Here is a 21,152-nt window from a genome sequence, read left to right on the forward strand (position 1 = left end):
AGTAGCTCAGTGAGTAAGGACACTTGGTTCAATTCCCAGTGTAAGCTCCTTGTGGCCTTGGGCAAGTCACTGTATCTCCCTGTGCCTCAGGCACCAAAATCAGATTGTAAACTACTCTGGGCAGGGACATGTCTGTAAAATGTGCTGTGTACCACGCACTATACTGTGTCCCTTTGGGAAAAAAGCTTTATATGAAATACAATTATTATTATTATCATGTCTGGGTTTCATATATATATATATATATAAAACTCAAAGTGTTGTTTGTGCGTCCCTGTAGACAATTTGATTGGTCCGTCGGTCCGCCCTCCAATGGCTCTCATTGGCCGGTGTGTCTCACCCCTCCTCCCCCATGTGTCCCGCCCCCCCACAGCTCTCATTGGCCGGTGCGCTCTAACCCACACCACACTCATACCGCTGGAGCCCCGCATCACTACCACCCTGCTGCCTCCCCTCCAGCCGCCTGCCTCACACCCGCACCGCTGCCTCCCCTCTGCAGCCTCCGCCGGCGCATGTGTCCACCCGCACCACTGCCTCCCCTCTCCAGCCGCCCGCCTCACACCCAGCCCACCGCCGGACCCCCGCATCACCGCCATCCTGCCGCCTACCCTCCAGCCGCCTGCCTCACACCTGCACCGCTGACTCTCCTCTGCTGCCTCCCGCCCGCAGCCCCTGCCGGCGCATCAGGTATGGGGCAGGGGGGGAACATGCAGTGGGGGAAGACATGCAGGGTGTTGAGATAACCCACCCACCCACTGAACTCTGAAGGGGGGGGGGAATTGGACATGTGAAGGGAGGGGGGGCAGGAGCTGTGATGGGGGGAGGAAACAGAGCTGTGAACGGGGGGGGGGCGACCAAACTGTTAATGGGGGGGCCACAGACCTGTCAAGGGGGGGGGGAATCACCAATGTGAAGGGGGGACAGAGCTGTGAAGGGGGGAACGGAGGTGTGAAGGGGGGGTAACGGAGGTGTGAAGGGGAGGGACCCCAGCTGTGAGCGCGGGAGGGCCGCATTCATGTGCAAGGGGGGGGTCCAGATTGCTGTCAACGGGGGCAAAAGGGGAAGGGGGGGAAAGAGATGGCAATGGGGAGAGAGAGGGAGGAAGAGAGAGGGAGAGAGAGGGAGCAGAGAGAGAGAGGGGGAGCGGAGATAGGGGGTGAGTGGAGAGAGAGGTGGAGCGGGAAAATTCTAACCCGGGCAACGCCGGGTATATCAGCTTGTAATCTACTATTTTTATCTGCTATAAAGGGTCCAAAAATTGTAAGTATTATTTATTCATACTTTTGGCAGGCTATGGAAATTTTTAGTAAAATAACAAACAGAAATGTACATACAGATGTCCATTTAGTTTTTATATTAACAATGATAGATCATGCACCAAACACATTAAAATGTCCCATTTACATGCTTTCGGAACTATTCCAATACACTTTGGACTGTCTACAGATGTTTGTGAGAGAGAACATTTTAGAAAATGTCCAAAGTAGCACAATATATTTACTACATTTACTAATGAAAAACATATATGAGAAAGTAGATACCCAGAAAGAGTTTTAGAACCTCCCACAGATACACGGGCAAGTGCAAATAAACACTGTTAAGTAGCAATAATATTTCAATCACTTATAGTGTGCAAAGAGGTATGTGACTTCAATCCCTATCAATGTGCAGATACTGCACCGACACACTTTATTCGAGCAAATACCCAGTATGTACCTGGCAGATACCTGGAATGCGCCGCTCCTCACCTCTGACAAGCCCCGTTGCGTTTGCCTTCCCAGCCTGGGTTCATGCCTGGCTGACGGGCGGCTGATCTGTTAAATGATAATGATTATGATTTAATAGGCTGCAATGCTTCGCGTGTCTACCAGATGGCATAAATTCCTGAATTGTAATGCAGTATATATATATATACTGTGCAGTATTGCAGCCAGCGGGAATAAAATGCTTCAATCCCTGCCTGGAAAATAACCCAATGCACTCGGGCAGAAAACAGTCACAAACCTCAATACACCCGGGTATACCCGAATTCGTGGGACTAGCCGAGCTCGAATAAAGTGTGTCGCCAGTGTAGGTGTTTGTGACACTAATCACTATAGTTAACTTATTTAAAAAGTGTAATTGTGTCAAATACAACAGTGTAAAAAAGGTGATCAAATTGTTGCTCAAACCCTCTGGTGGGAACTGTTTCCAAACATATTTTTGGGAAAGTGATTTCCTTTTACAATTGTTATCTTTCATGTATGGTGCTCTTATCCATAATAATAATAATAATAATAATAATAATAATAATAATGTTTTCTTATATATAGCACTGATATTGTACACTGCACTGTACATACAACTTTGCAGGAACAATGAGTTCAGTCAAGTAGATCTTACAATCTAATCTTGGATCCTGAGGCATAGGGTGATAAAGGTGATAAAGTGATTAAGTGACTTGCCCAAGGAGGGCAGATACTAGGATTTGAACCATGTTCACCTGCTTTACCACTGAGCGACTCCTTTACGCCATAACTACACTACTCTTTTACCCCATAGCTACAAACGACTCCTTTATCCCACAACTACTGCCCCGACACACTTTATTCGAGCAAATACCCAGTATGTACCTGGCAGATACCTGGAATGCGCCGCTCCTCACCTCTGACAAGCCCCGTTGCGTTTGCCTTCCCAGCCTGGGTTCATGCCTGGCTGACGGGCGGCTGATCTGTTAAATGATAATGATTAGGATTTAATAGGCTGCAATGCTTCGCGTGTCTACCAGATGGCATAAATTCATGAATTGTAATGCAGTATATATATATATACTGTGCAGTATTGCAGCCAGCGGGAATAAAATGCTTCAATCCCTGCATGGAAAATACCTCAATGCACTCGGGCAGAAAACAGTCACAAACCTCAATACACCCGGGTATACCCGAATTCGTGGGACTAGCCGAGCTCGAATAAAGTGTGTCGCCAGTGTATACTACTTCTTCATCCCATAGTGACACTACTCCTTCAGGCCGTAGCTACACACTACTCCTTTATACCACAACTACACTACTCCTTAAGCCCATAGCTACACTACTCCTTCAGTCCATAGCTACACAATACTCGTTCATCCCTGTCAAGAGAGAGGGGATTTGGCCCGGGATTAAAGGGGTTACCCCCCATTTGGCCACCCTCTACTCTCACTTGGGAAGCAAGGGGTTAACTGGACTGGGGTCCAGTAATGTGGTTTTTGCCTTGCTTCAGCCATCCAGCTGTTTATTCCCCTGTAAAAATTTATTGTTTCTGTTCCAGTGACTGCACCACACAAACACTGGGATCCATCCAGGAGGGCAAGGGTTAATAGTTGAATAGTGATTGTTTAAGTTACCCTCAAAGATGCCTGCCTACAAAGGAATGCGACCAAATGGTTGCAGGAAGCTGGAGTGGTTTGTGAGTGTTATATCTCACACTTACAAACCATAGTATCCTGCCAGACACTCAATTTGGTAGACTGGCCAAACGCCCCTGATTTAGGAGTGGGGCTACAGAATGAGTGACCTTATTAAATATAAGAATATAATGAGATGTCCTCGGCTGAACGTGCTAAAAGCTACATATGTGTATTCGTGGGACTGATTCGCACATAAGGATTACAGACACATGATGTTTAGCCGGTACTAAGAGCCAGATATTATCTCTCTTAATTTTAGTACTACACGGTAATATTTAGTCTCATTGGGAGCGTCATGCATGACGGAATGTATTAATATGTCTCGCGTGCCAGTAAGTACTACTGAACTGAAGTTATGAAGTTATTTACAGTGTATATGGGAATTTTGGATCTGCTCTGAAAAATGCAGACTCCATCTGCTATGTTAAATAAGGCAGGAAGGGCATCCTGCAAGAATTAGCATAGGCCAGTGATCAAAAGGTAACTGCCCTAATTGTTTATACTGGGGGCAGGAACCAAGGAACTGAGTGTTTTTAAGTGTGATACTTCACACTTACAATGGAAGAAAAAATCTGCTTCAAAGAGATTTTTTTGTAGCCAACTCGGCATCTAGGGTTAAGAGATGGGTTTGAAATGGTATTTAACCCAGTGTCAGCCCTTACTCAAATGTCTTCATGTGTCTTCATGATCTTCATGTATTGCTGTGATGTCTTCATCTGAAACTGAATTATGGAAGAAATGGCCCATCCTGTATCCTGATGGCTTTTCTTGTCCTAACCTTTAAGTAAGTGTCCATATTTTGTCTGTTATTTGTATATCTCGTGTGTTCACCTTTTTCAAGGAATAAATTATATTTTATCATATCTAAGTCTCGTCCCGTTCAACCCAGTTATATCTTTGGTGGTATATTATTCATAGCCTGTCACAAAGCTCCCGTCACAGGCTATTAATAAAACTGGTGGCAGCGGCGGGACTGAACTGGACCTGTATTACAGTGTACTGAGGGATACTGTAATATAGTGGGAACTCGATGGTAATTGCGAGTTCCTGGGACTAAAGATATTGAACACACAGTGTACAACATATAGCACAATATATGGCACCTCCTCACTGTTCCCCTACTTGTGAGAAGCATTGCCTCCAGAACCAAAGTGCCGGCCATCCGTGTGACTGGAGCCGGGCACCGAGACCGGAGGAGTGCATCAAGTCGGCGCGGGGACCAGCAGCCGGCAAGGCTGAGAGAGAGGTAGCGATCGGTGAGCATGAAACCCGGCAGGCTGAGCAAAGATCCACAGCTGCAGCCGCTGTAACCATCAAACCGCCCGGAGAGCAGGGAATAGACCCAGCTCCGGGACGGCAGAGACTTGTGGAGGGAGCGGGTGGTCTCGGAGACCACAAAAGTCTTGCACCAGGAGAGGTAACGGCCGTTGCGGTGGGCTGTCCATTTTCCCTGAAAGAGCTAGCACTGGTGTGTGCGTTGGGCAAGACGTGGTTCCCGGCAAAGGGAATTCGTTATTTGTATATCTCGTGTGTTCACCTTTTTCAAGGAATAAATTATATTTTATCATATCTAAGTCTCGTCCCGTTCAACCCAGTTATATCTTTGGTAGTGTATTATTCATAGGCTGTCACAAAGCTCCCGTCACAATCCCATAGCTACACTACTCCTTCAAGCCATAGCTACACACTACTCTTTTATCCATAGCTACAATACTCTTTCAGTCCCTAGCTACACTACTCCATCCCGTAGCTACACTACTCCTTCATCCCATAGCTACACTACTCCTTCATCCCATAGCTACACTACTGCTTAAGTCCATAGCTTCTACCGCAGCCCCAGTGACTCTGTCAGCCCATATAATCCCTAGATAACTGTATATGTTGATCTTTGCATTATAGTATCAGTAATAGTATAATTTCCCTCATTCCAAATGTCTGACTGTAAAAAACACAAATACAGCACATATGGCTTAAAGTCCAAAGTTACAAAGATGATGGATAAGTAGGATACAGAGTTCACCGTGGCTGATACTTCCTGACCAATCCCCTGCCCTGTCTAGAGCTGTTACTTCATTCTAACCAATCCCCTGCCCTGTCTCAGCTGTTCTGAAAGCTGATTGGCTGGAAATAAACACATTGAAAACTGCACTTTGCAAGCTGCTAAAATTCTGGGCATTACTGATTGGTTAAAATTCCGGGCATTATCCAATCAGAGAGCAGGGTTTTCAATAATGCCCGGAATTTTACTGCTATAGCCTATAATAACATATTATAAAAAATTATGATTTCTAAACTTTTCATTTGAATTAATCATTAAGTTATGTACAAATATAAGACTACTTCAATATGGATTCAATTAATAATAGGCTTTGTGTAGAACCGAGCATATGTCATTAGCTATTTGTGTAGTTTAGAAACACCCAGACTCTGGAACATTGGTTACCCTACAGATGTTCATTGCATTTATTATTCAGTAGAAGAGAAGCAAATTAGCACCATCTTCTACAAAGTTGGATGGTGGCTACCACCCACACAGTGACTTAATTGGTGTTTACTTCAACAACGTGGTGTATCTGTAAGTAATAAACACAAATCATTTATATATAAAAAAGTAAAAACATCAACATGCCTGGGTGTGGAGCATGAGAATTCTAGACCTCCCGTGAAATGGCATAACATCTATGTGTTATGGTACTATTTAATATTATTGTCTTTTAAATGGAATATAGTTGGAATTTTGGAAATGTAACTACATTTCAATATATACAGTTGCAGTAAATAAAAGCAGTACAAGTGTACCCCAACTATGTATAGTATCAGCAGCCCTGCCAAGGGACAGCAAAAACAAAAAAACATTATACAGTAGTTAACACATGAGAAGACTGGTCTGATGGACAGATTGTGAAATCTTGGATCTTTCATTGGATGATGAGGATCCATTGGTCTTCTGAGGGTTAAACATTTCCCTCTTACCCAACTATTCTTTAATGAATTATTTGCCCGATATGTGAATAATATCACACAAATTACCAGCACATACATTTATGGTATATTTGAAGTGCCAACACTATATTACAGTGGTGTTACATATTCATGTGAGATCAAGGACATAAATATCAAATGAAAAAGGCACGTTTGTGTATACCACTGAGAATGCTCTTATTACCACTATAATTGTGTGCTGAATTTGGTTTCAGGCAGTCCCTTATTAACTACTCTGATAAAAGCACATATGCCCATAGTACAGTGTGTCAGAATAAAGAGAAGGTGTATGAAATGTTGTTGGATGAATAGCCGATATATCTTTTGCTGAAAAGTCCAAAGCAGACAACTTTTGGGCAATGTATGTCAACTAAAATGTTGAGACTCTCCTCGCTGATACACTTGCACTGCTTCATATGTACTGTAAAACATACTATCACAGCAAGAACTTGCTAAAAATGTTACATAATTACAAGTGATCAAATTCCATCATACAGTGATTTTGTTATCTTATTTAGGGACATCGCTGAATAAAGTTACAAATTCAGTGGTATCTCTGCTCCACACAATAATTATTTTAACTGCACTTTGTCACTTTGAAGTTATAAGAAATAAAAGCAAAATGAGAGGCAAAGACAAGAGGAAAAGAAATCGAGAGTTAGCGTTTCCTATTTAACATGCAATGTAGAAGTCTCCCACGTGCTGGAGAATGTATCTGCTCCATTCAAGTAACTGGAATTCAAAGCTTCTACAGCCCGGGAAAGACTTTTTACAGCACATCGAATGGGGACCAGAGAGAAAGAGAGGGTGAAAAGGCATAGACAGGGTATGCTGTGCTGGAGAATACTATAGCTCCATTAAAATGAATGTTACTAAACAGGGTAAGATATCTTTACAACATATTGAACAGAACCAAAAAGTAAGGACGCGCTTATAGTGCCGGCGATGGCGACGCGACCGATGACGTCACCCGTCACCATTGTGAAAGTTATATTTTAAGTTTAGGCGACGTTGCTGGCTACATGGCCAGTGACGTCACAAAAGGGGGAGGGCAAAGGCACGGAGAAGCTCCTGATTGGCCGCAAGGGGAGACCGTCGCCGAAAAAATATCAAATATCAGTGACAACCAGATTTTTAGTAGCACTGTCGTTCCGTCGCTTTGTCGCGTGCACTATAAGCGCCGATGACGGCGACAATGCATTTGTTTTGACGTGACGGTCGCGTCGCTGGCACTGTAAGCGCAGCCTTCGAAAGCGAGCAGATAAACTATGAGAGAGAAAAAGAAGATAGTAGTACATGGGGGAGACGTTAGATTTGACTGGTTATTGATTTTGTTTAGACCCCCTACATCATAATATACATGTGTGTCTGTGTGTAGTAAAAAAAAGATCTAAGATTCAACTAAATTAACAGTTATGGTGTTTTTTAGACTGTGAGACAGCTGCCAAACCAGAGTCTTACTCAAATATTTGAGATGCTTCTGTAACACACACCATACTTTCTGCACTTGGCCATATTAGGTTAACTTTAATTTGTTCTAAAAAGTTGGAAATTCGGTCTGCTTAATTAAATTCTGTTGCTTAATTAAAAAATGCAGTGGGTGCAAGCTCGATGTTATACACAGCAAAAATACTAGCTGTTGGTGCACAATAGAAATGCTGCCTCAATAATACACTTCAATTCACTAAAAAGAAAACAATGATAGTCAGCCATAAAAAAAATAAGATTATGAGCACTTGATGTTGGATTTGTTGTGCTTGTATTGTGCTAGTACAAGTTTGACCCACCATTTAGCAAAGGCTATATGGGCCCTATTCTGTATATTGTGAAGCGGTTTCCCAGTACTGAAAAAGAGTTAATTTGAAGTGAATTGAGCTCACATCTTCTGCAGCACGGAAAGTGGCTTCATAGCATATTGAAAAATGGCCTCAGGGTTTTTTCCAATTCGGTAAGAAATAGGAAGACAAAAATTAACACAACTACTACATTTTTTACAATGTGTAAAAAAGTAACAAAACTGATAACTGAATGTCTTCTTAAAAACAGTTATTAAAATTCACCTGAAACAATGCACCTTTTTTTTGCCATAATAATAAAAATGTTATGACCATTATATAATCAGACATTTAAGGGATTAATCATTAAACTGCAACAGTCCAGAGAAACAGGAATTTTCATTGAAGTCAATGGGAGTTTCCGTACGATAGTGTTATTACGATCTGCCCTATTGCAGTTTAATAAAAACCCAATTGGTATTTGTTCCATCATTGGTTCCCAGTATACTGCACGGCATACAACACAAGAAGGATTTATTTCTGATATACTTTCAGAATCCCAGACAGGCGGTGAGAACGGGAACAAGTCCGGAAAAGGGACTGGTTGAGTGGTCCCAGAAGTAGATGATCCTAGAAGTGATCAGCCAACTGGGTCCCTTCCTCTGCTGTGCCCATGTGGACTCCTCCTCTGGCAGCCATGTGGATGCTCATCAGAATGAGGTACCCTCTTCAGGTTCTAATCCTACAGTAATGCTCACATCATAATTTAAACTTCAGAACTAAAAACAAGGTACCAAGAAACTAAAATAAAATACATGTAGAAGTTGAAGTGAAGATTATGCTTGCCTACTTGGTGTGTAATAAAGAAACTATGTGCATGTATATACAATATATATATTTTTAAAACAACATATTTATCAATCAAAACTGTCGAATGTGAAACATTTTGAATACAAATGTAACCTGAATAGAAAAAAGTATCTGCAGCTTGGACAACACGGGCTTGATCATTCAGAGGTGCCTTTCCCACACATAACAGGAAATTTAGTTTCCATTCTCATCATCTGCTAAATGACTTTTGTTCAAGAGAGACTAAAAGCTATGCCAAGATGTACTATGCGGCAAGTTGGATTTATGAGGCGGACTTCCCTTTTTATATGAAACTAGCCAGCACTGCCAAATCTGCATCAGTAGAGCTGTCAGCAAGAAACAACTATGGATATATTTTTGAATAAGTCCATTCGGTTTCCCGAAATCATATACAGTAGAACCATGCATAGAAAACGATTGAAAAGAACATGCAAACATAGACTGAGAACCAAAACCTTTTAAATCAGAACAAACACATACCATGCATCATTAGATAGAAGATCCTCAAGATGTGCACTAGAGGAAAGATTGGCACAGCAGGTGCATGGCTCCTGGAGAATTGTAATATAGATATCAATACATGCAACATGCATCATACAATCCATATTAATAACAAGCAAATTGTTAACTGCTATTACTCACAGGTAGTTTCAGAAAATGCAAAAAAGGGCATATGTTTTCAGTTTGTTTTCATGCTAGGGCACAAAACTTTCCACAGTTGCCATAGTTTGGGTGAAAACATATTGCTGACAAGCTATGGCCATTTGCTGTTAATTGACAGTGTTTACTTCTGATATATTGCTTAATTTGACATGATTTAGTCTCAAAAGATGTCAAATATTTACATGTTAATATCTAGCTTTATTAGAATGACTGTGGTTACTTCTGGAGATGTGAGAACTTGCCCAAATTCGTTTCGCCTACATTTCTTTCAAACTTTCAGAATAGTTACAAAATGTGAAAAATATATGTGTTAGAACTTTGCAGATAAAAACCTATAGGGCAAATTGACAAATTCACCAGAAGAAGCTATGCTGAGATGTGGAAGAGGAGAGAAAGGGAGGACAGTCGCTCATCTATAAAATACATGGACAGATGCATGTGAACAAAACTGAGATACCTGGGAAATAGGCTGACTCAAGTATGCAAATAGGCTTACGTCCAAGGTATCTGTTCACAGGTATCTCTTCATGTGTTGTATAAATGAGTGTTGTAGGAGGTAAATAAGTCAGTTGGCTCTTTACTAAACATGTTTCTCTTCAGCCTCTCTCTTCTTAAATTACTATAAGTTTTTGCAAAATGTTTGTGGAAGTTCACATTGGTCTGTATTTTGTATATTTTCACAGAATGTATCCACGTTTTGCTAGAATTTTGTGAAAATGGCAGAATATAAAGGATCACGTGACTTCACAAATTGACTTTTAATGCTTGCCAAATATATTTTTTAGTCAGACAATTGTGAAAATCGTCAAGCTTTGCAAAAATAGGCAAATTTTCCAATGTTCGCATATTACTTAGCATACAGTATGTAAACTAATAGGTACATGCACTCACAGTGTGCTTGGGCTGAGTTTTTAATGTAAAACTTGCCATTGCACAGTAGAGTATGTAAATGGATTTGAAGCAAAAGGTGACACTGTGTACTCATTTGTATGTCATTTCCCAGAATACCTGGCTGTATTGGAAGCATTGTATGCTAGAAGATAATAGTGACAATCAGGGTCGCAGACCTGCCTGAGACATGTGAATGTGCTCACAAGTGATATGTTTTATTGTCTCCCCAATTCATAAAGCACTTACTGTTTTATTCTTTCCTTTTGTCATGTTTGCAGGATTTGCCTTGGTATCAGCTGTCTTTCTCCCTAATGAGGTAAAGGATAGTGAGGAGGATGTTTTGGCTACATTTGCTGCTTGGTAGTTATTGTTGTTATTCTGGTTGCCGCTAAAAGTCTCTATAATAGATCGAAATGTCCCGAATGTTCTTTTTTGCTGGTCTCCTGTGTCACCATTAGAAGGCACTCTCTGAAGGACTTTGTTTCCTTCTTTGTCCTTTTCTTCATTCAGTTCAACCTCAGTTTGTTCCACCTGAACTACAGGCTCCTCAAAAGTCACTCGAAGTTTCAGATTCTGTGAAGTCTTGCGTTTTGAAGATGGTGATTTCAGGGCACTTTTCGGGCTCGTTGTCTTTTGCGCAGAAGAGCTGGTTGCTGAAGAATGGGAAGACTCTGTTGATCCTAAAGGTTGAGGTATGCTCCCTATTTGGTAGTGTGGTTCATAGTCTGGGTCACTGCTTTCAGATGTTGGGGATGGACTATGGCCATCCATGGACTTGGAAGACTTTAACCCAAAAGGAAACCGTCGACCTGCAGTGTTTGACTGAGTATGCTTTTTCATCATTTGCTGAAGATTTTCAGCACTTTCTACATTTTCTACTATTGGTTGTGGCCTCGGCTTATCAGGTCTTCTGACTGGAGTGCTCTTCTGATCCTCTGAATTATTTGAGTCTGTGTCAGACTCGCTGAGAGATCTTTGCATAAGTTGCCTTAATCGAGCTAGCTTAAACTCTCTCTTTTCTGGTAGCATCCTTTTCCCACTCCGAGAGGAGGTCTTGCCATCCTGAAATTCCAGTGACAACTTTTCAGGCATAGAGACATTCTCTGCAATATCCTTCCCCAGCAACTGGCGCAAGATTTTGTCAGATTCATCATCTAATGCTCTGCACCGTAGTCGATTTGGAACTGATGGAGTACCAAGGGCCTGATAACTTTCATAAGTGCCATTTAGTTTACTTTTTTGTAAAGTCAAATCTTCTGACTCAAGTGTCGTCCATTGGAGACTGCCTGAACCCGGGGACGAAGGTGAACTGTGAAGAGAGAGAAAATGTTAAGAATACAAAAAAGAGTTTGCATTTATATGAATGTATGTCTTTATTAATATATCACTCACAGTGTAATCAGAACTTTACAAAAGAGGCAATAGAGTACAGGCATACCCCGTTTTACATACACCCACTTTACGTACACTCGCAAGTACGTACATTTTTTTTAGCTACACCATACCCCTGTGTACGTACACGTGCTTCGCGAGTACGGACACCAGGGGGCGGCGTGCATGCGTGCGCACCTCCAATACAGCAACCTCCTTCATTGTGGTCCCTAACTGAGTGGGAGTGCAGTTAAAGGGTAATGGGGAACGGGGCCGGATGGCAGGGGGAAGGGGGAGATCGGGCGCGCCATCAATCAGCTGCTATAGCAGTGATTCCGCCCGCACTGCAGCTCCTGGCTATTCTCCCTCCGTTCTCCTCCTCCCTCCTCCCTCCTCCCTCCTCAGATCTCGCTCTAGCCTGCTGCTGCTGCAGCAGAACGGAACTTTGCATGTGAGTTACAGGCTACGGGGGAGGAGGAGGTCCTCTTCTACTGCATTCTGTGCTTGTGTGTGTGTGTGTGTGTGTGTGTGTGTCTGAGTGTGTGTGTCTGAGTGTGTGTGTGTGTGTCTGTCTGAGTGTGTCTGTCTGAGTGTGTCTGTCTGAGTGTGTCTGTCTGAGTGTGTCTGTCTGAGTGTGTCTGTCTGAGTGTGTCTGTCTGCGTGTGTCTGTCTGCGTGTGTCTGTCTGCGTGTGTCTGTCTGCGTGTGTCTGTCTGCGTGTGTCTGTCTGCGTGTGTCTGTCTGCGTGTGTCTGTCTGCGTGTGTCTGTCTGCGTGTGTGTCTGCGTGTGTGTCTGCGTGTGTGTCTGCGAGTGCGTCTGCGTGTGCGTGACTGAGTGCGTCTGTGTGACTGAGTGCGTGTGCGTGCGTGATTGTGTGACTGAGGGAGTGCGTGCGAGATTGTGTGACTGAGGGAGTGCGTGAGAGATTGTGTGACTGAGGGAGTGCGTGCGTGACTGAGGGAGTGCGTGCGTGTAAGCCAAGCTGATCAGGGACCTGAGTAAGGCCGTGCGTATAGTGCCAGCGATGCCGCCCAAAAACAAACACATTGCCGCCGCCGCGTGCGCTTATAGTAAGCGCGAGAGCGGCAATGCGACGGAGCGGACTTTGGAAGCCGGGAATATTTGATTTTCAAGGGCTGTCACCTCATGTGACAGCCCCTGAACAAATCAAATGTCCGGGAGTCTGCGACGCCGCCGCAAAGCGAAATATAACTTTCGCTAGCGGGGATGGGTGATGTCGCCGGTCGCGGGCACTATACGCACGGCCTAAGCAAGCACAGCATTGTAAAACACTGTACAGTACTGTACAGTATTGTACTGTACTGTTTTCACCAAAGTCACAAAAAATAAGTCCCAAAAATATATCAGTCAGTCAAATAAATGCACCTCACCTTCATGCCCTTTCAGTAAAAAAAACTGTACAGTAGAAGATATGCCCTCTCCTTCATCCTTCCTACTGTACATATTTCTAAAATAATTTTCCATTCATCCATGTTGTATCTGTCAGCACATAAGAAAAATCAGCTGACATTAAAGATTTTATTTCAATAAAGCCTACTGTATTTATTTTGGTTACAAATGCGTTATTACATCAGTTATGCACATATATGATGATTGCAGTACAGTACATGCATTGTAAAGTGGAAAAAAGGTAGTGCTTCACTTTAAGTACATTTTCACTTTACATACATGCTCCGGTCCCATTGCGTATGTTAAAGCGGGGTATGCCTGTACAGGGAATTATAATACAATATGTGCAACAAACAAGATCAGACAATAGATGTAAGGTTCCAGTCCAGGCTTTGGCTGGAACCTGCCCTTACCTGGCTGCTGTGTACATTTTGATTACTGGCAGCCTGCTCTATTGGCTGCACCTGTTCAAGGGCTTAAATAGCAGCCAGTGACTTCAAGCTCCTGCCTGAGCATTGTATATGTTTCCCTTTGTTCCTGGCCACCCTGGGCTCTAGTTCCTGAGCATTCTAGTTCCTGAGCATTCCGTGTGGCTTGCCTATTCCTGTGGCTTCCCTGTTCCAGAGGCTAGCCTGTTGCTGTGGCTTGCCTATCCCTGTGGCTTCCCTGTTCATTTGGAATTCCTGTTGCTGACCCCGAACCGTAACCCCAACCTCGCTGCCTGCTGCCTGCCCTGACTCATTGTCTGTTGCCTACAGTAGATTCTGCACCACTGCCGCCAGCCCTGACCTCCTGCCTGCTTACCGACTATGGATAATCCTACCAGTCCGCTTCCTGATTGGAGATGAGCATGTCACAATAGGAAAGGAAATCCCTGCCACAGAAAGTTTACAACCTAAGTGGTATGTTGGGAGACCTACAGAGAAAGCAGGTGAGGGAATAAGTGCTTGGCCCCAATGGTTGTTAGGGTCGGCTGTGGGTTTGGAACAGTAGTCATGAGTCAAGGCTATTGAAGTGCTTCATTTAAGAGGTGCATTTATGGTTTCACTTAAAGGTGGTACACTATCATAAGAGGCATACAAACAATATTCACTCAATATAAGAGATATCTTACTTTTCAAACAATTAATAACAAACGATGATTGGGCATGTATCAGAAATGAAATGAATACACATGGCGTATTTTATTATGCCAGTTTTTCCGCAGGTTGGCTTCTTTTAAACTAATTATCAAGTTAATGATTCATATAATCCTCTTCGATTATCTTTGGTATTATCCTGAATATAATGCAATAAAGGGTAACAATAATACTTCTTATAAAAAGATGAAAATATTTTAGGTATAAAAATTTTTTTGAGGTAAAGTGCAGTAAATGTGAATTGCATTAAGCGCTCCAAATTTTGTAGCTGAAGAGGAAACTGTAACTTTTTGGCACCTTGTTGAACAGCTTATATACTCATATTACACACTGCTAAATACATTTTTGCCTTGGGAAAATAACCAGCTTGTGGTAGGAAATAGAGATTTGACGGACTATAGGTGCCTTCTATTCCACACTTATTATATTACAGTTTAACATTTAAGCTTTTGAGAACTTTAGTCAAAGTGCAGTCACCATCAAAACGTTATGGCGTGCTAGGTGCTAGGCTTCTTCATTCTCAATATCCTAAACAAACATCTCATATAATTCAAAACCAATAAGTGAATTTAAAGATATGAAATTCAAGCTTGTGAAAATGTACACATAATCCACATGATTTAGACCAAAGCAACAAGTGCTCTTTATGTATCATATATATCATTATTTTCCCATACATCACAGCAGAGTTTATTTATTTACAGTATGTTCACCTATAAGAAAATACTGCATAATGTACAGGGATCGCAAAAATGCCCAAAATACAGTACAAAAGTGTTTGTAAAAATGGTAAAAACACGAAGAAGTATGTGTGAAACATATGAACTTTAGCATACCTAGCTTCAAAATAAAATAGCTGCTGTTCTTGACACTTACAGTATAATATAAACACAAAGGTCTTTTGTACATTAGGAAATCAGAGCTTCCAGTAAAGTAGAGCCTGGTATACCACCACTCATACAAATGCTTCTTATCTAATTCTCTTCCTCCCTAGCATGCTACAGTTTCCTCCATGTCTTCATCTTTTGGCAGGGTATGAATGGGATCCATTATATTACCTGGGGGATGTTGGCAGAGATCTATCCTCAGTCTTCTGTGCTTCCAGCAATTGTTGAAGGTGTGTCTGTAAAGTGATACGTTCTGCCGTCTGCCTGTAGAGAAATGCTGCAATGTTAAATTGTCATTTCAAGTGTCAGCATCCCAACCCGATACCATGCTCTTTGTAGCTTAACTCCATGTATTTTTAAAGTACCTTTTGTTTTTAATGTCATGGTTCTCACCTTTAAACCCTTAAAAAATCTTGTAAATGGAAACATATGATGTGTGACCTGATGTTAACCAGAAAAGCACTATAGAGTTTATGGTAGCTGTAATTTTAATCAATTGGAAAGCACACAATGTATGGCACCAAAAGCAGATACCCCTTTTCTTATTCCTTTGCATGAGTCTTAGCCAAATCAAAGTTGTTAGACAGACAGTTGTCAGTTGTATGCAGCCCCCAGTGTACTGTAGGTCTCCTGCACTAATGATTTCTACAAAACCTGCAATTCTTTAAAATTACTGAAATATGAGGGATTTCATTGCTAGGGACGCAAACGAAGAGTTTTTTTTAATCTGTTCTATCAAACACTGTAAAATTACATTATTTTTCTCATTTATTATTTTTGATACATTTCCTACATGATAAATACTTTACTTTCATGTATCTGCTAATGCTGACATCTGTTACAAACACATTAGATGTTATTCCATGTACTGTAGGCTAGAGTACTGCATTTTTGTATATGACGTGAATTGTTCTTCTTTTTGCACTCAATTTTGTAGTACGTGCGTTGTTATTTAAAATTATTGTTAATAAAATGTTTAACAAAAAATGTAAAGAAAAATGATTTGGACATGGCTTTTGGATACTCATGTCATGGCAACTGCTTCTCTGCAAAACATAAGTAGGGGGCATTCACTTTCAAACTATGAGTTACAGTATACATTATGTGGTGTCAGAATGATTGTGCTCATTATATTTGTGAACCTCTCTCTTACTCTTTCAGCTGTTTAGTGAGTTTTACAACTTGAGATGCCAACGACATGCAGGTTTCCACAACCACCAAGTATCTGGAACACATTGTATGTCCATGGCGCTCGGCACTTTGGGAGGGCTTCTCCCCAGCTTGATTCTGCATGGTCACATTTGCTCCATATTCAACCAATGTCTGCAGAGAACATAAGATAAACTTGTTAGAGGGGAAGATGTTACTTTATAATGTACAGTCTTGGTAGTTGCAACATATGGTTTGATTCAAGGTAACCAAGATTCAGGGCAAACAATATCCATGTGCATCGGTTTGTATGACTGTAATTGGGTAATCAGATACTTCTTTCTCCGAGTTACCCATGGGATGTACAGTACATGAGAGTTAAACCACTGATGCCAGAATTCCATATTTAAAGATGCATCAAAGCTTCTGAATTACTGTTGTAGAAAGGTATGTACAGTATATCAATATTCTCAATATTATTTATAGATAGAAGAATATTATTTACATGAAGATTAATACAGAATCCAGTCAGACACTATTAGATAATACCCCTGCAATAGTTGTGCATATTATTTTATAAGGGCAAGTCACCTCTTCCTAAAGTGCAGCTGATGAATGAAACCAATTAAATAACTTAGAGTTGTGGACTTATGACAATTGTCTGTGAAATTCACATATTATTATTTCTCAGATACTCCATTATTGAAAATCTTTTGGAGCAGGTATCTAGTGAGCATATACAGTTCAACTATGTGCAATACAAAATATTAAATCAATTGCTAATATATCCTTGACTAAAAAAAAGAGCTATCATTATTTAAAATACTGATCTTGAACTCATTGAGAGAGCCTGATAAACTATTTGGTAGCCAAATAAACAACTATACTTTGGCAATGTAATAAAGCATTCTGTATCATAATGAAAACTTTCAATCCAATGCTTGGCACCTGAAACCCTAGTGAATTACAGAATGAGAAAGTCACACAGAGATTATCCTTTTTTTTTTTTAACTGGAATCTTTCATCTCGAATGCCAGTGGTATTAAGCAAGTAGCCTTCATGCAGTATTGTTAAAAAGAGAGATATTTAGTTAATGTTAGTGGCAATAAACGATTAAAATCCCCGTCAACAATAATCCAAATTGTTCCAAAGCGGGTGAGATGAATGTAATTTTAACTTTCTGGACTTAGTTTCTGTTAAAGTGAATTAAGTAGAAATTCACTCGGTTAAAGTGACAAGTTCTCGCACCCAATATATTGTAATGTTCAAAAGTATGCTTTAATTAATTGATTAAACAAGAAATGTATACCTCCTCTGTGAAGTGCCACTTCTATCGACTATTATAGTACTGAAACACTGTTACAGTTACCAACATTTATTTTTAAAACAAGTGAATAATTATATTATCAAAAGCACACGTTTGCTTTCTGAGCTCTTTTTTTTTATTAAAACAATATTGCATTGTAATATTTGGCCCAATGCTTAAAGTATTTTTCAATTTTAGTCCTATTTTTATATTAATGTATATTTTAGAGGACTGTTAATGTTTTCGACATGGCCAAAATCTGACTCATTACATTTAGACAACATTTTGGCATTTACTTTCGTACATTCTAAAGGAATAATATTCTTGCTGTGTTTTCAATTATAAAACAGACAAGAATTAAAGTGCTGCTTTTGCACAGTCTGGTACAGAATATTAATCGCAATAGTGTCCTCAGTGTAAGCAGTGCTCTGAAGGTCTGACCTGGCTCTCCATAATAATAATAATAATAATAATTGTTTGTTCTTGTATAGCGCTGCTAGTTTTACGTAGCACTTTATAGAGACATTTTGCAGCCACAGTCCCTGCCCTGTGGAGCTTATAATCTATGTTTTTTTGGTGCCTGAAGCACAGGGAGATAAAGTGACTTGCCCAAGGTCACAAGGAGCCGACGCTGGGAATTGAACCATGTACCCCTGCTTCAAACTCTCAATGCCAGACAGTTTATTTACTCACTGAGCCACTCCTTTTCCCATCTAAATGTATCCAAATCATATCTACCAGTGTCTCATCTTTAAATCAACTTCTTCCAATACCAGAAAATATTCAGCTAGGTTTAGCGGTCTTTTTATGCAAGACCAGATCTTAGCAGACCAGAGGCAAGCCTAATCAAATACTTCAAATTCAGCTTTACATTGGCCACTAACATTGTAAAAAGAGTGAACTAGCTTTTATTCCACCAGAGGGAGCTAGTTGGACATGTTGTGAAGTCAAAAGAAAACATTTGCCTCACAGATAAACCATAAACTACACATACAGTATTCTTGATCTATGTATAAACACTGGCGGCCAAAAAGTATCGCTATCAAGTCTGCCAATTTTCCTTAATTACTCTAAAAACTTTGTTCTAAATGGGTCACCATAATTTGCTACTTTGCACAATACATTGGATAATATGTTCTTTTTTTAACCCTATGAGATACCATAGCATCTTCTCATTTCATCATACTATCAACTGAACTGGTCGCAATGTTTAGACTTTAGGATGCATTGACACTCGCTATATGCATAATTTTTGTGCTGCTTCTTTTATCTGAGGATACAGTAGGTCTGCATTTCCCTCTGCTGTATGATTCTTACCTTCATTCCTGTGCATTACACAGGTACTGTAGTGCACAGGAATATATTTACTACAATTTTTTCAACTGCATCGGATTTCATTAAGCATGTCATGCTCTTAATCACTTAAGAGGCACTCCTGGAGACACTATTATATATATATATATATATATATATATATATATATATATATATATATATATATATATATATATATATATAAAGGATTGAAACAGGGTCTCCGGAGCTGAACCACGTTGATTTCAGCTACAGGGACCCCCAGCTTCCCAAGATAATTACCTCCATGGGAGTTCCGGAAGGAGTCCAGGCTAAGTTAACAATATGGCAATTTAAAAGTCCTGTGGGCCAATAGGAAGCCACAACAGCATCCCTTGTGTTTTCCATTTTGACGTGGAAGCTTAAAACTACACAGAGATACCGGCAGCACCTACTTAGTATCTCGGAAAGCAGGGGGTCCCCAGAGCTGAAATCAATGCAGCTCATTTCCGGAGAACCCTGCTTCAATCCTACTTTTTTTAAAACACAGTGTCGTCTGGAGTGCTCCTTAAAGACAATGTACCTCACTGTTTTTACCCAGTTTCACAAATGTATGTTACCATTGTTCTTTCAAACTATTACCTTGTTCTTAAGGATCCTGGACTACAGCATCTATGAATTTGTTCACTATATTTGTCACCTATTCTGAGGGACCTTTATAGGACCCATTCCCGTGAACAACGTATTGTTCATTATCATACAGTATGTGATATATTTATCACGAATACAGTAACTACTTTGGCTAAAACACAGACGTATTTTTAACAAACTAGACCCCACCATGGTCAATATAATTAGCCAGCTCCAACGAAAGAAGAAAAGATGTGTGCAAAAAATTACCAAGACAGTTAGATGATGTACTACAATTGTTTTCCGAATATTAACCAATAGTTTTATTAAGTCCTAAATAATGTTTTACCTGTATGCACCCCAGATATCCATGCTGGGATGCAACATGAACAGCGCTGTTTCCACATTTGTCAACTTCATCCAAGGAAATTCCCTGTTCTTGCATGAACTGGAGAAGCCACAGTAGTATTTTTTCCTAAGCACGAACACACAAGATAATGTTCAATCTTATAAACACACACACACACGTGCTATGAAACAGAAATGACTATAACATAGGTATAATGGCAGAGAGTGAGGCAATGTTTTATGAAGCCACTTAGCAACTGTTATTCATTAAATATTCCAGGTTTCATTTTCCCTCTGGTAGATACATCAGGCTGTCATAGACTTGGAATGGGATCTGCAGACAATATTCAACACACCGCTCTGTACAGGAGAGGCTTTTGTCAATGTTATATCCACAATATAAGTATTATGTCTGGTTTGCAACCCACTACAGTTTTACAATGCTAAGCCACAAATTGAGTAATACTGGAAGAAGCAGCGGTTTGCTCATTGTTGGCTGTGCATCGGTTTTATTGATGACTAATTACTGATTTTATATGCCTCATAAAGAAAGATTTGTTACTAAGCATGTCCCAACTGGAATTGTCCAAAACTGAAGTTTGCGAACCAGGCAATTTTTTATCGAAAAATGTCATAGTTTTTGTTTTGCCAAGCATTAAAGGTCAATCTGCAAAGTCATGTGGGCACTTTATATGCTACAAGTGACTGTCATTTGCGCTTAAAGCAGCTGAACAGGCTTTAAATAGAATGTGTTTTTTTTTTTAAAAACATTTTTATTAGGAAATAGGCAAATTTACAGGCATATATCACATCGCAATATCCTAATACACATTGGTTTTCCATTTTACCGTGTTGAAGAGTGAGGGGAGGAGGGGGGGATACCGCCAAGAGTGGCGCGACCTCTGGGTCACAGGGTGACCAGGGGAGCGAGAGGTCTGAAAAAGAGAGGGGGGGTAGGGGGGGTATAGATGGGGGGGGAGCCTCTCCCACCCCGTTGACCCAACCATCATT

At 40.7% G+C, this 21,152-nt stretch overlaps 1 protein-coding gene across 3 annotated transcripts in view; it reads right to left on the reverse strand.

Annotated features, from left to right (window-relative positions):
• Positions 1-21,152, reverse strand: part of SNCAIP (synuclein alpha interacting protein) — a 283,312-nt gene that overhangs the window by 5,320 nt on the left and 256,840 nt on the right. For 2 of the 3 annotated variants that reach the window (XM_075600966.1, XM_075600976.1), the window contains 5 exons: positions 20,143-20,268; positions 16,569-16,738; positions 15,587-15,679; positions 10,855-11,917; positions 9,535-9,605 (listed from right to left, as the gene is read on the reverse strand). In XM_075600966.1, coding sequence (XP_075457081.1) covers positions 9,535-9,605; positions 10,855-11,917; positions 15,587-15,679; positions 16,569-16,738; positions 20,143-20,268 — 1,523 coding nt within the window. The remainder of the gene's footprint in view (positions 1-9,534; positions 9,606-10,854; positions 11,918-15,586; positions 15,680-16,568; positions 16,739-20,142; positions 20,269-21,152) is intronic. The other variant, XM_075600985.1, reaches the window with a different exon arrangement.

Source organism: Ascaphus truei, chromosome 1 (genome assembly GCF_040206685.1).
Source record: "Ascaphus truei isolate aAscTru1 chromosome 1, aAscTru1.hap1, whole genome shotgun sequence".
Classification (NCBI taxonomy): Eukaryota; Metazoa; Chordata; class Amphibia; order Anura; family Ascaphidae; genus Ascaphus; species Ascaphus truei.